This window comes from Solea senegalensis, linkage group LG9 (assembly GCF_019176455.1).
Source record: "Solea senegalensis isolate Sse05_10M linkage group LG9, IFAPA_SoseM_1, whole genome shotgun sequence".
Taxonomy (NCBI): Eukaryota; Metazoa; Chordata; class Actinopteri; order Pleuronectiformes; family Soleidae; genus Solea; species Solea senegalensis.
The window spans coordinates 19,458,092-19,473,837 of NC_058029.1; the positions used below are offsets into that span (position 1 = coordinate 19,458,092).

Genomic DNA, 15,746 nt, shown 5'->3' on the forward strand with positions numbered 1-15,746 from the left:
AGCTTCCATGTTTAGAACTTGTTTGTCCACATTTCCATGTGGACTGACAATGACCCACCCTCCTCTTTACAGAGGCTCATTTGTTAAAACACTGTGTAACATCGCTGAAAGGGCAAGGGTCACAACTGTTTCAGGATACAACACAACTCTATCACAAGTCTCCATTCATGTTCTTCTCTCAGTGAACTGGCCGATGACGCTAAAATGTGGAGTCGTTTTGACACGGTGTGATATTTGGATGCTTTTTGCCCACTTGTACACGTGTCTGAATCCAATAATATGAATTCAAAGACTCACATTTTGTCAAAGGTAAAATCACTCTAGGATACTAAAAAGTCAACCCAAACAAATATGTTTTGTTCTGTCTTTTGAAAGACACAAATGCTCACTGTGTGATAGAACAATGTCACTTTTGTCCAACTGAATGCAATTGGAGATGAGTAGGTATAGAATTTGAATCTGAATCTTTGTTTCCGTCACCGTCAGTCACACATCAAAGTTATAAACATGCACTAAAACCTTTATCTGCCTTTTTTTCCCCAATAGAACAAAGAAAAAGTACAATTTTATCTGTGAACGCAGTGTAAGCTGCACCAATAGGAGCTATCCAAGACAATCGTTGACAAATCACTTGTTAACCCTGTCACAATAGTAATAGTAATAGTAATAATGAATTCATGTTGTCACTCCCGATTTTAACTTACAGTACAGAAAACAGTTTCAAGACACTTGCACTTGAATCACTTCATACACAGTACAGTTGTTTTGCTATTGCTTTAATTAAAATCACAGCAAGTACTGAAGTCCGTGATGAATGAACTGATGCTTTAAAGGTCTAAGGTGGAATTCTTTGTGACCTGCTTGTATAAATTGTTGTTCGGATCCGGAACCAGGTCAGCTCTGTGGAGGCCGCCGTTTTGGACCAACATGTTTTTACAGTAGCCCACAATGGACAAACTAAACATGTTTTGAGTTTCAGTGCTTCACCTTCAAGTTGAGGTGAAGTGATCAATTCAACACTAGATGTCGTAATACTGTCGGGCAGGTTAGGTTAGGTTAGGTTGTGCATTAGCACAGATTTGAAACTTCAGGTTTCAGGTTAGCAGTTTCAGTATTTACCTGAATATTTAGAAAGACTTAAGGCTATAATTACATGTAACATATGCAGTACTTTTTAACACCCTTTGCCTACATTAACATTGTGAATACCAGAAGGCAGAGAAACCTGAACCCCACACCTTAAGTGCTGACAGATTGCTCTGTTCTAGTTTCACATGGACAGACATACAGCACATCTCTCTTTACAGGTTTTCTTATCCGTCTCATCTCGGCTCACTTGTCAATAACAGTCGAAAACATCGCTGTAAGTTTAAGTAAATAAGTAAGTGAGTAAGAATCACAACTGCTTCATGAGATTTCACAATTCTGTTGCTAGTCTCCGTTTCACCCCGAAATGAAAATGGAAAACAAAATCAAATACTTAACCTACTTAACCCAAATACTAATGTATTCTGAAGCTACACAGCAATTCTTCAATCAATAAAACAACTCAAAACAAACAAATAAACAAACATACAAACCAATAAAACTACACAGGTTTGCACAGCTTTTCTTTGTAAGGAACTGCACTGATTTCAAATCACAATTCAAATCTTAGCCCCAAACCTAACCAATGCCTCAGAATCAATGAGGTTCTGCCTTGTTAGGACCAGGTTTTGGTCTCCATTAGAACAATTTGTTAAGAGATAACAAATACAAGTACATACACACACAGACACTGCATAAACATTAATTAAAAAGCCGAGCTTAAAAAGCCGTGAGTGATTGGTTTAGGTGTGGCACATTATCACTTGTGTGTGTGTGTGTGTGCGTGCGTGCCAGAGGATTGCTATAAGTTTCCCCTCAGACTGACAAACGCAGTGTTGTATCTGGGACGAGGCTGGTGACACAGGCGTGATCTCTCTTCACTCAGTGAGCAGGAAACTCTAAGGTGAGCACTGAGTTTTGTGGTGGGAAAGAAGCTTTTAAGCCAAACTAACAGAATCTGTATAATCTGGCCACATGATCAATTTCATTGTATTTTTTTTCTAAACATTTATTGAAGTTACAGATGTGTAACTTCAAACAACTGTCCACTCCTGCTGGTATTTTGCATTTAAGTCCATAAATGTTTGTTTTCATCATCCTCCATGTCATTATTGTTGAGATATTTGAGTTGAACACTCTTCAGACCTACTTAATGATATACTTTGCCTCTCAATTAATCTGTGAAAACACAATAACATGTTTTTGTCTCCAGCTGCAGCTATGAATCGCCTGGAACAGGCCATCAAAAACATCGTGGAGGTTTTCCTGGAGTACGCCGAGGATGACGGCAAGAAACGTCAGTTAAACAAGGACGAACTGAAGCGATTGCTGGAACGTGAAATACAAAGCCCTGAATTAAAAGTAAGCAATGTGACATGTTCATAAAAATCAGTCTTGTATAAAGTACCTTAAAGTGTCTAGATTTATGGCATTTATATGACTTTAGTATCAAAAGTAACTTTCTGATATAAAATGTACTTAAGTTTTTAGAAGTAAAAGTTTTAAAAACAAGTGAGGAGTTAGGATTGAGCCATGGTAGCGCAGGGGTAGGTGGAGTTGCCTTTCAACTGGAAGGTTGTGTGTTCAATTCCTGGCTCTGCGAGTCTATGTCTGTCCTTAAGCAAAACACTTAACTCCATGTTGCAGCGTGTGAATGAGTATGAAAGATGGGTGAATGGCAAAACTGTAGTGTAAAGCAGCTCATCAAGACTAGAAAAAAACTCTATATAAATACAGACCATAATACCAACTCTAAGTAAAGTACAGAGATGTGAAATTTGTACAACACTGATAAAAAGGTCCTTAGACACAACTCATACATGTGTATTTCATAATCATCTTTTAACTGTACGATTACTTGTTGCAGGATAAAATCAGTGGAGACGACATTGACGCAGCCATGAAGACGGTGGACATAAACAGCGACGGGGAGATCAACTTTACAGAGTTCTCTCGCTGTGTGTCTGTGCTGCTCAAATCCTACTACAACAAGAAAATAGGCAAGAAAAACTAGGACCAAAACACGACGACAAAGACATGACACAACTGAAGATTCAAATCCACGTAAAACATGACATATGCACGCTGTAGATGACGTGTGACACACAATCAATCTATTTGCAAATCTTTAATAAAGCTCAAGTCTGTTTTTTACGAAACATGCATGCAAGATGTGATATTCTGAGTCTTTTGTCTCTCATTTAGCTCATTAAGTTTGGTTTCGTTATCTGGAGTCATCCAGTTTTCAGTCTGTAGTTCAGGGCAAAAGTTCAACGGACACATTATTGATTTATTAACCTGAAAAACGCACGTATGCATCAAACCCATCTGAAATATTAACAGCATTAACACTCCTTTTTTAAATGACATACAATTCTCCTTAATATCATTTTGTATTCAGTTTTAAGACTGTGCGGAAAACCATCAGGTGAATTTAGAATCATAACAGTAACCTTATAAATATAATATATAATGTCTGTTTCATCAGGTCATCTATTACAATAGGCTACAATATCTACATTGTTTTACATTAACAACAACAGCAGCACAGTGATGGAGTTTAACAAGAATAAATTGTGAATATAGAATGTAAGAGACTTATTCTGGGGTTTTTCATTTTTACGTCCACTGAGTCCACTCCACAGTGTTCTCTATCAGACCGAGCCAATTTGTTTAACATAGTAAGTTATAACGCTTTCTTACTTCTAAATCATGTCTAGGTGTATTTATATTGTTTCAATCTACACTTGTGTGGAAGGAACTATACAAATAAAAATAATACATTATTTTACATGTTGTCTCTCTAAAAATTCAGCTTAACTGTCAAATTCAAATTCAAATCCAAAACACTTCATTTGCCCCCGAGGGGCAATTAAAAGGCACAGAGAGAGCACCACACAGGACACAGACAGGACATGAGACATCTAAACAAGCGTAAACATAAAACAGTCTGCAGTGACTGATCACAACTAAAATGCTTAAGGTAAGATAAAGTCCTGTGTGTGCGCAGTTGAGTCAGGCTGAGTTCAGATGCTGTGGTTCTCCTCCTCTGTGTCCTGGGTCCTGATGGCAGCCACACAGACACAGAATGTAAGAGGTGTCAGGGGTGGGTCCTGGTGGCAGTTTTCATTGTCTGTTGTTCACAGAGGGCAGACAGGTATTCAGCCTCTGTTGTTTCCATCAAACTGAACTGAAGAAGCCTCTTGAATGAGAAGTGTTAAGTCCAGTCGCCTACAGCTAAACTGAAGATGATAACCTTTTTTGTAAAAAAAATCAGTTTCTGGTGTGTGTCAAGGCTTCAAACATACAAGACACACATGTTTCAATTCAATTCAATTCAATTCTATTTTTTACTCTCAAGGCACAGTACATACATATACTATTTATGTTGTAAATATCAAGGCCATATTCTGCTGTCTATAATGTACATTCAACATTCTATTTTCAACTAATTGTTTATAGTCTAAGGGTTAATTTCTTCTTATATTGTAATTTTATTTTTTTTGGTAGTGCATGTTTATTATTTATTGTCTTTATCTTTACTGTCTTGCGGCTGTGACAATGTAAATGTCCCCACTGCGGGACAAATAGAGGACTATCTTATCTTATCTTATAGGCAATATCATGGAGAGCAGAGAAACCCAACAATTCACACAATGAGCAAACACTAGGCATCAGTGGAGAGAAAAAACAAAAAAAATAACAGAAATTAAACTGACAGTAGTGTAGTGGGTCCGAAATAGCCACATATAGTTTATTATCTTTTTCATTGTAATAGTTGAACCTTTACAAAAACAGTTTTGCAGAAAGCACTACTACTTTGCACCAGTAGAGGGTGCTATAACACCAGTGGGTCCAAGCAAACGACTTCTGCTCTGCTTTGCTCGGCGCATGTGCAGAGAATAAACATACCGAGCAGCAGTAGCAGAAGCTAACAGCCCTCGTGCTGTGTGTTTGGATCCACAGGTATGTAAAATGTACTATTTGTACAGTTCTGTTCAGTTCAACTATGTAACAACATATAAGCGAAGCTATGAAGTAGAGCTAAGCATTGTATTATGTTTAAATATGTACTTTATTGCCGTGTTCACTTCACAAGAATGAGTGTATATATGTGTGTGTGAGAGCCGTTCCGACCTTAAACGTTGCTGGCTACTAGTTATTGTCTGTTAATAATATTCTGAAAGTCATTGGTATGATGTTTGCAATGTTGTATATATGAAATGTGATGTGCTCGGCGCTTGTGCAGAGAATAAACATACCGAGCAGCAGTAGCAGAAGCTAACAGCCCTCGTGTTGTGTGTTTGGATCCACAGGTATTTATACGTAGCTCAGCCGCTCAGTGCACGCTGCCTGAGGGGCTCATGCTGCCGGACCAGAGACCCCTAGCTCTGGCGCCGGTAACAGTATCAGACTCACAGATTCTTGACTTTTGTGGAAGACTAAAGTAAGTGCTGTATTGACACAAATCCACCACTAGATGTCCTGAAACTCCATGAAACAATTCAGACAGCCTGGCAGATCACCTGCCCTCGAGATTTTCTGAACACACGTAATGGAGAATTCAGTGACATTTCAGGTTTAGTTGCTTCTTCTGTCAATGCTTGCCGAGATATTTTACAGGTATAACATCATTCATTTGTAAATACCAAAAGGTAGAGAAACCTGAAGTTTTGAGTACTAATAATGTAATGTAATGCTCTGTGACTGCCAGCAGGAAGTTGTTTTACCATTCTTGGAGAGAGACAACTTTTCTTTACAGTTATTCTAAATCTCTTTGGCTCATTTGTCAAAACAAAATGTAACACAACTGCGAGCGTGAACTGTCGCGAAACAAGAGCCCGACTTATTAATGTTATTTTAAGGAAAAGCATTTCCAGGTATGTGTGTCATGGTTGGCCGTCACATGTGGTCAATCATTCTGACAGAAAATGTTTTTTTAAAGTCATTTAAAAATGTGCATCCTGGGAGCTGCAGTTCAAATATAACAGGCCGACTTGAACCAGCAGACTTGTTATGCTTGTTTTAAATAAACCGTTGAAATGGTTTGTTTTACTTGTTTACGTAAAATTATTGGGACATTGGAAAAAGGGAGTCCTATTTGTGATCAGGTTTTCCCCTAGGCCTGGTCCTAACATAAACATTTAGCAAAAGAAAAATGTGAAAGTGAAAACTTGCCTTCCACTCACCAACATAAAGTCATAAAAGGGGACAAACACAGTTCAAATCAGTACAGATGTGAAAAAGAGGAAAAAATATATATACAGTATACAAGAAACCAATAAAACGGACACTGACACCTGTTTTTTACTGTTGCTGTGGATTAAAAGCTTAGTGGTCACTTTGTGGAGTTAAAAAAAGACTTACTGCACTTGGAATGAAGGACGTTATCTTTATATACATGTTTAGTTGTAGCGCCTTCCAGAGCTCAGAGGCTGAACCTGACTGAGGAAGGGAGGAGAGCTCTCTGCCGGGATACTCCTCACTTTTTCCTCCCGCTCTTTCTGTAAAGTGGTGAGTCATTTGGGGTTTACCATGTATTTTTGGTTGCTGTTGATCCTCTCTCATTGTAGAAAGCTTGTTTTTAGTCTTGTTGTTGAGGAAAGTGGAAAGTTATAAGACTTTCAACAAGTTATTTGGACACCAGTACTAAGATGTTCTCACACCAAGGCCCCTGAGCTTTCTCAGTAGACGTCGGTGCTGAGAGCGTTCTGTGTTTTCAGTGAAGCTCAATCCAAGACTTTCGCAGGATGTTTAAAATGTTGTACAGTTTTTCTTTGCTCCCACTTTCAGGAATATTACAGAGATGTGCAGTGAAATCATTTCTAGATCTTGACATGTTGTAATCATAGGTGAAATACTAGAACTTTTAAATCCCAGATGCCTGTGAATAAATGTGTTGTGCCTTTTGTAGATTCACTGTGATCTTTAAGTTGTAATGCACATGTGTAAATGGTAAACTTAAGCATAACGTTCAGATTGTTCATGTGAAAAGATTAATTAAATGTAAAAACAAAGGGAAAACATTGGAGTTCTTGTTATTATTTTACTCGTATGGCCCACTTGAGATCAGACAGCTCTGTATATGGCCCCTGACTTACAATGAGTTTGACACCCCTGACCTAACGTATCCTTTAGGTTACATTCACTTGTTTGGGACTCTTTAGCTTCTGCAAGTGAACTAAAATGGATCCAGAAACCTGGTCAGAGTCCCGGTATATTTCATCTTTCACATGTAGAGTCTGACGTCTGTTGTCAAAAACAAGCTGAAAACCTGTAACTTTTCTTGCAAACTGTCCTAAATAGCCTAGCTCATATTTTCTTTGTACTTTTATCCACAGATTGTTGTTTCTTAATTGTCCCACCTGTAGGAGCCATACATGTAAATTTTGCTTTAGAGTAAAGACTCTGAATCCAGATGTTAATATTGTGTACGAGGTTAAGGTGGCCACACAGTTGGTGTAGTGGTTAGCACTCTTGCCTTTGCAGCAAGAAGACCCGGGGTCCAGTTTGCATGTTTTCCCCGTGTGTGCGTGGGTTTTCTCCACGTTCTCCAGCTTCCTCCGACAGTCCAATAAAACATGCAATATGGAGATTATGTAAATTGTATACTCTAAATTGACCATTGGTGTCAAAGCGATAAAAATTGGACAATAATAATCAGAAACAGAAAAAAACATATAAAAACCTAGATTTGAAAAATTAATTAATTAATTTAATAGCAAATTTTTATATATATATATGTATATATATATATATATAACATGTTACAAACACTGCATGCTCTCACTTGAACGCCCTGTAGCTGTTGTTGGTTTGGCTTGCATTTACACGGCATTAACATATATGAAGAGGACTTTCAAGCTATTTCAAATCCTCGTGTTTGGAGGGTCATGGTGGTCAGACTTACCACTGCACAGACACACAAACTCCCCTGCAGTGAAACTGTAACTCATACCCTACCCAACCGAGAGCAGAACGCTGCACTTTTTTTGTAATGAACGGCACATGATCCTCCGTCTCTGTTTTCTTTCCATCCCCTGCAAGGAGAATCTGATAGTTTTCAATAAGTTGGAAGTAATATGGTCTATGTAAAGAGAAGCTCGCCCTAAACGGTTTGAATGGAGCTGAAAACGGGACTTGGCAGGAGGCGAGAGAGGGCAGAGGAGAAAAATGCTGCCTTTCAGCAGCTTTGGAACAGAGAAATGGAAAATGGTGGAGTTATGTAACAGCATAGCAGAATGAATGGGAACGACTTACGTCAGATCTGAGCTGCACACACAGTCGAGACACTCACAAGCCTCAGCAGAATCAACTGAACTGAAGTGGACCTTTTACAGTCGCTTCATCAGTCACACGGCCACGTCAGAAACAAAGTTACACATTCATTTAAAAAGTTTATGTTCTTTTATGCCAAATTGTGTATTCATAACTTCCTCTGTGTTTACAAATGGCAAGACTTCCTTTCTTTGCTAATCTTTAAAGATATTTCATATGTCTTTATGTTTAGAACTGTTTACAGACATTAAAGAGATAAAGGGTTACAATTCACAACATTCATGCCCTTCTAGGGTTGGAATGGCATTAATGTTGTGAATTGTAACCTTTTGTCTCCTTTGTAACCTTTACATTTACTCTGGTTTTCTGCAGTTGTAAAATAACACACACACACACTGCAAATCTACATACAACTGAATACAACTAAATACAATGCTATTTTTACAGTATTTTATGGCACATCTGTTAGTGAGTCTGGTTAGGGTGGAGCTTGGTTCATTACCCAGGCATGAATCACTGCTGATGAGTGAATGTATGTGTGTTTCTGTCCACATGAGTACTACTCTTTCACCCCCGAGTCTGACAACAGTCTCTGGGAGCAGGCTGGCGACACAGAAGTGATCTCTCTTCACCTGGTGAGCAGGAACTCTAAGGTGAGCACTGAAGCCTACGGAGGGGAGGAAATCTTATTCTGGGAAAGAAAATAGAAGCTTTTAAGCCAGACTGACAGAATGTCTATAAACTCTATAAACACTGTTATTTTTCCTGCTATTTTTAAAACGTAACTCCTTGACGTATGTAACCTCAAATGTTTGACAACCAACTTTGTGCTGCTTTGGATTTGCTGTCTTTTATCTATGCTTATGATGTACTTTATGTTGCTCGTGCCACTTTTTCCACATGTTTGCAGTCTGTGTATTCTGCCCTGCTTCTCTGTTGAATCCATCAGTAAAACAAATAACGATTGTTTGTCTCCAGCTGCAGCTATGGCTCGCCTGGAACAGGTTATTACAAACATTGTCGATATTTTCCTGGAGTATGCCGATGATGAAGGCAGGAAACGTCAATTAAACAAAGAAGAGCTAAAGAAAGTGCTGGAGCAAGAAATACAAAGCCCTGAATTGAAAGTAAGATACTCAGGATAAAGTTGTATGGAAACAAAGAAATGCTCCTCATTCCCTCTTCACTGGTGTGCTTCTGTGTATTTTCATAATCCTAATTTAACTGTGAGATTATTTGTTCCAGGGAAACATCAATGCAGATGACATAGAACAAGCCATGACATTGCTGGATAAAAACCATGACGGGGAGATCAACTTTCGAGAGTTTTGTCGGTGTGTGTCTGAACTGGCCAAATGTTACTACAACAAGAAGACAGGCAGGGGAGGCAAGAAGAACAAGGGCAGTGAACAAGGTGGTGCAAAGAGTGAAGATTAAATCCAGACCCTTCAAATGTTTGCTGTTAACAATAACTTATACACATAGTGTTGGTTGCATATTATTTACAAATCTTTTTTGTCTTTGAAACATGCATGCACCATTCATAGTCTTTGTCTCTCATTAAGCTACTTTTCAGTCACATTTACATTTCAATACAGGTCATAATAAAAAAAGTAAAAAAGACATGAAACCAGATTTGTCGGAGATTCCATGGCTGTTTGTGGCAATCACTGCATGTTTACTGCTCAAGTATCTGGTGTCATTGCTGTGGCAGGAAATGTGCACGGGCTCATGAATCATTCAGCAGACATCACTCACTGTGTTCTCCTGTGCACACGTCACCATCAGTGCTCCGTTTAATGAAACGTCTGCTCAGAAACTCTTTAATCTGACGTTCAGGGTAAATGTTTAACTCTGTGATGAGTGATGTGTGCATTATTCCGGATTATTCCTTAACACAGACTTCAGGTTGTGAAAGGACCCATTTTAATGCATGAATAATCTTACGTTCAACAGTGAGTGAAAACCAGATTAAGTTAAACTCGAGTTGTCATGAAACAATACATGTGATTTACACTTAAAAACCTTTCTATCTTCTATTTTATTGCAATTTAAGAAGCAGTCTCATGCCATCTTTATGAGTCACATTAAGTCTCTGTGTGTTACTTTTTGGCATTTTTACAGCCCAGTTGAGACCACGCCCACTCAGGTGTGTCTTATGGCTATAAGAGTTGTGCTTTTGTGTCTCTTTCATTAGACTTTCATTGGACAGAAGGTGTGATCACTTTCTTTTTTAGCAGAGACGACAGTATGGTATTTCTCTTAATGAAATCTCATTCCATAGTGAACTAAACTTAACTGACGAAAAGAGAAAGGAACTTGATTCGAGGGATTACAATTACATCCACTGTCGAGTATTGACAGCATTTATTACTCGGATCATTGTTTCAGTTACTGTGATGCTACAAAAGGTAATAATGCATACAGTACCAAATCCGTCACAGAATGACATCTGTGTCTCTAACCACTGCCCGATCGTCCAATCATTCCTGCACACAGTCGCAGGTCAGGTTGTGACTTGCAGCTGTGTTTCAACTCGCCACAGTTGCAACATGTTGTCTGTGAATTTTAAAACAGGTTATGAGGCTTTAGCTTCTTGTACTTCTTCAAAGACTAGGTCCGTCATTTATGATGCACCGCAAAGAGTCCAATTTCAAACTTTGTCTGTTTTAAACGGCTGTAATGCAAATAGACAGTGACAGTGGCTGATGCTGATGCTGGTCTTTGAAACAGCAGAAGCTCATTTCACGCCCAGTTATTTCAGGTATTTATACATAAATTCTGCTCAGTTCCCCTGAAAGTGACAATTTTGACGCATTTATTCAATCACCATCTCGCTCACCACAGTGAAAACATGCAGCGTGCTGCTACAGGGATATATGAGAAGAAAATCGCATCACAAGACCTGTGATAAACAGCTGAGTCTGAATGAACTAGTCATACAGTTGATTGTTTTTAAGCAAACTTTTACTTATGACTTATACAACAGTACATATTTGAACATTTATTTTAGAGGAAGTAGAGCTTCCTTTGTTGTCACCTCTGGTCTGTGTGTCATGTGCAAACATGGAAACATTGAGTTGTGCTCTGAAGGTCTCATATTTATTTACCTGTGTCCACTGGTAACTCATTGTAAACCAAGCTGTGTGGTAGTTTTTGTTTTTGCCTTTCACCCTTTCACGCCCATTCACTCCCACATAGTGCAGCACTTTTTCTATCACACAACTTTTATACCCATTCACACGTTGCCGGCACAGCCACCAGAAGCAACTTAACCCTCTAACACCTAAGCCTCAAAATGTCCATCTGGACTTTTTGGCTTATTTTAGCCATAAAAGCGCCAACATTTCTTTGCATGAATATTCTTAAGAAACACCTTGAGTGGTGCAGCTGCAGCCAGGCTTGATCAGTCCCCGACTACACCATATATCGCCCCTCTTGATCCACAGCCACCTTGAGTCTTTCTCTGCTGCCTCACTGATGTTTTTGGTGGCTTTCCTTTTCTGTAACCCCCCTGATGCCAAGGAGCCTGAATGTCCGGTGCAGACTCTGCCGTGGAACTCCCCTGCAGGCAAGGCTCTCCAAAGCGGGCCCTCCAAACATTCAACCTGCAGGTCTCTACCAGCTCAAGATACTTTGCCCTCATCCGCTTGTACGCCACCTCAATCCGGTCTTCCCAGGGGACCGTTAGTTCCACCAGCACCACTTGCTTTGAACTCTCAGATGTTAAGACCATGTCTGGCCTCAGTGTTGCGCTCGTGATGTGCTCTGGGAACTTCAACTGCCTCCCAGGATCCACCTTCAGCTGCCAGTCACGCCCTGATGACAACAGCCCAGTAAACCTCTGGCAATTTAAGCAAGTCATGTTCTATTGTGAACTCACTAAAGCTGCACAATAGAGCATGACTTGCTTAAATTACAAAGTAAACTGGTCCCACAGAGAGACTGGTGAAGCCGGTTTACAGAGAGGAGGTGAGATGTCGGTTCTGCTATCAGATTGGCACATTGGCAACAACACAACACAACAAACACTGCAGAGTCACTGCGACAAAGCCAAGGAGACTGAACTTGGTGTCATATGAGGTGACGTCTCACTTCATATGTACGTCCACCACGGAACCAGTGATGATGACTAGAAAATGTCATCTACTTCCCTCCCCAACAGAACCAACATCACCACCACCTACTTTATAATGAATGTTTATACAGGCAGCCCATGGCCAAGGGGAAAGGAATTGGGCTAGTAACCAGAGGGTCGTTGGTTCAGAGCAAGGCATCCAATCCCCCAAATAATTCTACCAGTATCTCTCATAGTGGCAAACCTCTACATGGAGAGAGATGGAAAGCAGAGATGTGGCCTCCTTCACAGGATCTACACCTACAGCCAGTGAGATATGTGGACAACACCGGGGTCAAGATCACAGCACAGGAGCTGGAACCTCATACAACGTGTCAACAATCCAAGTCCGGGGCCTTTCTGTGTGGAGGTTGCACGTTCTCCATGTGTGTGCATGGGTTTTCTCCGGGTTCTCTGGATCCGGGGGTTAATTTGACAAGGTGTGAATGGTTGTTCGTCTCCCCGATATTCAACATGCTCTCAGGTCACCATGATACTTTATTGATTTATTTAGAAAGAGTCACTGTGTTGTGGCTGTGTCCTCAAAGCAAGAAGGTCGGGTTCCCTCAGAGTTCTTCCTCCCACGTGTCCAAAAACATGCAGAGGTTAACTGGACATAATTAATGAATTGACCATAGGTGTGAGTGTGTGAATGAAATGTTCTCCATGTGTGTGTGTGTGGATTTTCTGCAGGTACTTCGGTTTCCTCCCACATGTCCAAAAACATCCAGAAGTTAATTTAACACTCTAAATTGACCACATTGGACTGAGAATGGTTGTTCGTCTGTATATGTTGGCCCTATATGGTCTTGCGACACCTGGGATTGGTAATCCTGCGAATCTGATGTTTTGGAATAAATCGGGCAGAGAGGCACGTAGGAACAAACATGCTGATTCATGTAAAATCAAAGGGAAGGGAGCTTAAACCAACCACTGAGATAACTTCTACTGTCTTATTCTTTCCATGCACTTTGTCACATTTTCTCCACAATAAGCTTATCCACAAATCATCCACCTGTATAAAAAAAACCACACGCTTGATTGCATGAACACATCACAAGTATTGTCAACAAAGTAAACCTTTGCCTTACCCCAGTCATGTGGCAAAGCCAGTCCCACAGAGAGAGAGGTGAAGCTGGTTTACAGGGAGTGGGTGAGATTTCTGTGACATTAATCATCACATTGTCCGCTGCATGTGTTGATGTCCATTACATGTGTCTGCTCCTATAAATTAAGGACCTTTCTTCATCTGCCTCAATCTGGGACCAAGCTGGTGACGCAGACGTGATCTCTCTCCTCTTGCTGAACATAAACTCTAAGGTGAGTAGCTGATGGAAAGTAATTAGTCTTACTATGGTATTCTTGGGATCAGCTCATAAGCAAAACTGTAGATTATTGTTTTTATATTATGTGCTATTGCAGTTACTATATGCTTACATTTCCACCTCTGATACTTTAATCCTGCCACCTTTAAATCTAACTGACCGACATCAAACGTCAAATTGAAAATGCATTGTCTAACCCTAACCCTGTCGTTTATTTTAACTTATATGTGTTTCAAGTACAGTAACTCCCGCATCTCTTTTTATGACATGAAGCAATCATTGATCTTTTACTCCAGCTGCAGCTATGGCTCTGGAAGCGGCCATTCGCCAAATCGTGGGAATATTTGAGAAACATCAATGTGATGGAAAGGTGTGCAAAGAAAAACTCATGTCGGAGATGAGTGAAGAATTCAAAAAAGTAAGAGTAATTACTCATTTAGACAAGCATTTATAACCCATTCATGTGTTTTTTATTTACCGTTCACATGGACATTAATCGCTGTGTTCCCTAGGCAAAGTCATGTTCTTGCTCGGAAGAGGAGAAGAAACAAGAATCTGTTAATTTCGAGGAGTTTATGGGGTGTGTGGCTAAAATGGCCAAACATATGAAAGAAAACAAAGGATGTCAAAAGTAACACAAACGTCTGATACGACACAGACCTTTATTGTCTCTGTACACTGTGATTCAACATGCTGTCCTTTCAGCTCTGAATAAGAAAGAATAAAACAGTTCACCATGATACTTAATGTGTTGTGGGCTTCTTTATTTAGGAAAGAATCACTGTGTTGTGGCTTGTGCTGTTTCCTCACAGCAAGGAGGTCGGGGTCCCTCCGAGTTCTCCCTCCCACATGTCCAAAAACATGCAGAGGTTAATGGGACATAATTAATGAATTGACCATAGGTGTGAGTGTGTGAATGAATGGTCGTCAGATTAATAAAACAAGGACTTTTGCTAAAGTTCTCAGTTTTATCCCCTAAACAACATCAGTGTCTTTACAAATAAAGTTCACGATGTAGTTTTACTAAATGTCCAAGAGAGGACGCCATGTGCCTCCTTATAGTCTCAAGTCAGGAAGAGACAGACGGAGGGAAAGTGAGTCAGACATGGCGGCAAAATATGAGCAGAGATCTGCATGTGCATCAGATAGTGAGACTGGAAATAAATAAAGGTTGTTTTGACTGTTTAAAATAAAGTGCTGAAGGGATAATTCCATTTTTTATTGGAATAAGAATAATACTAATAGTAATAATAAGAATAATGAACTTTATTTGTATAGAACCTTTCATACAAGGATTGCAGCTCAAAGTGCTTCACAGTAAAAGGAAAATACAATTTAAAAAGCAAATACAACAATAGAACACAACCCAGGGTGGAGTGCAAAGGAAGAGGCTAAACCCTGTTTTAAATAAAACAAGGGTAGAGTTAGTTGAAGGTTATATAAAGATAAGTGTCTTCTTTTAAAAGAAGATACCACTACTACTACTAATACTGTTATTATTATTATTATTATTATTATTATTATTATTATTGTTATTATTATTATTGTTATTATTATTATAATAGACTTTATAAGACACAAAATGAAGTCCATACGAACACATACGACGAGTCTCCCTCTAACAGCATTAGATTGTCTGGCCTCAGCTCGCTGTGTCCTGCAAGGTCTCAGGTTATTGTTATAGTTATTCAGGTTACAAAATACACTCAGCTGATGTATTTCCCTTAATGACATCTCATTTCATAAAAAAAGTTACAAACAGTAACAAAAAGGTGAACCAAACTTAACTGACAAAAAGCGAGGAGAGAAGGACTTGAGCTGAGGGATTACAATGACATCCACTGTCGAGATATTGAACGCATTTATTACTCAGATGATTCTTTAAGTTAGTGTGACACAGTACATGGTAATAATACAGTCTAAAATCATTTGGGAGGACC

At 39.4% G+C, this 15,746-nt stretch overlaps 1 protein-coding gene and 2 long non-coding RNA genes across 6 annotated transcripts; all 3 read left to right on the plus strand.

The window, feature by feature from the left end:
- Positions 1 to 1,907: 1,907 nt before the first annotated feature.
- On the plus strand, positions 1,908 to 9,925 carry LOC122774698 (probable calcium-binding protein CML21). The gene is made up of 5 exons (XM_044034172.1): positions 1,908 to 1,990; positions 2,300 to 2,448; positions 2,954 to 3,095; positions 9,343 to 9,491; positions 9,610 to 9,925. The coding sequence occupies exons 2-5, from the start codon at positions 2,308 to 2,310 to the stop codon at positions 9,799 to 9,801; spliced, it is 624 nt and encodes a 207-aa protein (XP_043890107.1). The 5' UTR covers positions 1,908 to 1,990; positions 2,300 to 2,307; the 3' UTR covers positions 9,802 to 9,925.
- On the plus strand, positions 4,990 to 6,999 carry LOC122774986. The gene is made up of 2 exons (XR_006361044.1): positions 4,990 to 5,052; positions 5,403 to 6,999. It is a non-coding gene; the product is annotated as an uncharacterized LOC122774986 (long non-coding RNA).
- A 3,644-nt stretch (positions 9,926 to 13,569) lies between the features above and the next one.
- LOC122774988 lies at positions 13,570 to 14,548 on the plus strand. 4 transcript variants are annotated; one of them, XR_006361046.1, is made up of 4 exons: positions 13,570 to 13,634; positions 13,718 to 13,801; positions 14,103 to 14,224; positions 14,319 to 14,548. It is a non-coding gene; the product is annotated as an uncharacterized LOC122774988 (long non-coding RNA). The 4 variants fall into 4 exon arrangements; XR_006361048.1 differs by having other exon boundaries at positions 13,592 to 13,610; XR_006361047.1 differs by having other exon boundaries at positions 13,614 to 13,630.
- The last annotated feature ends 1,198 nt before the right edge of the window (positions 14,549 to 15,746 follow it).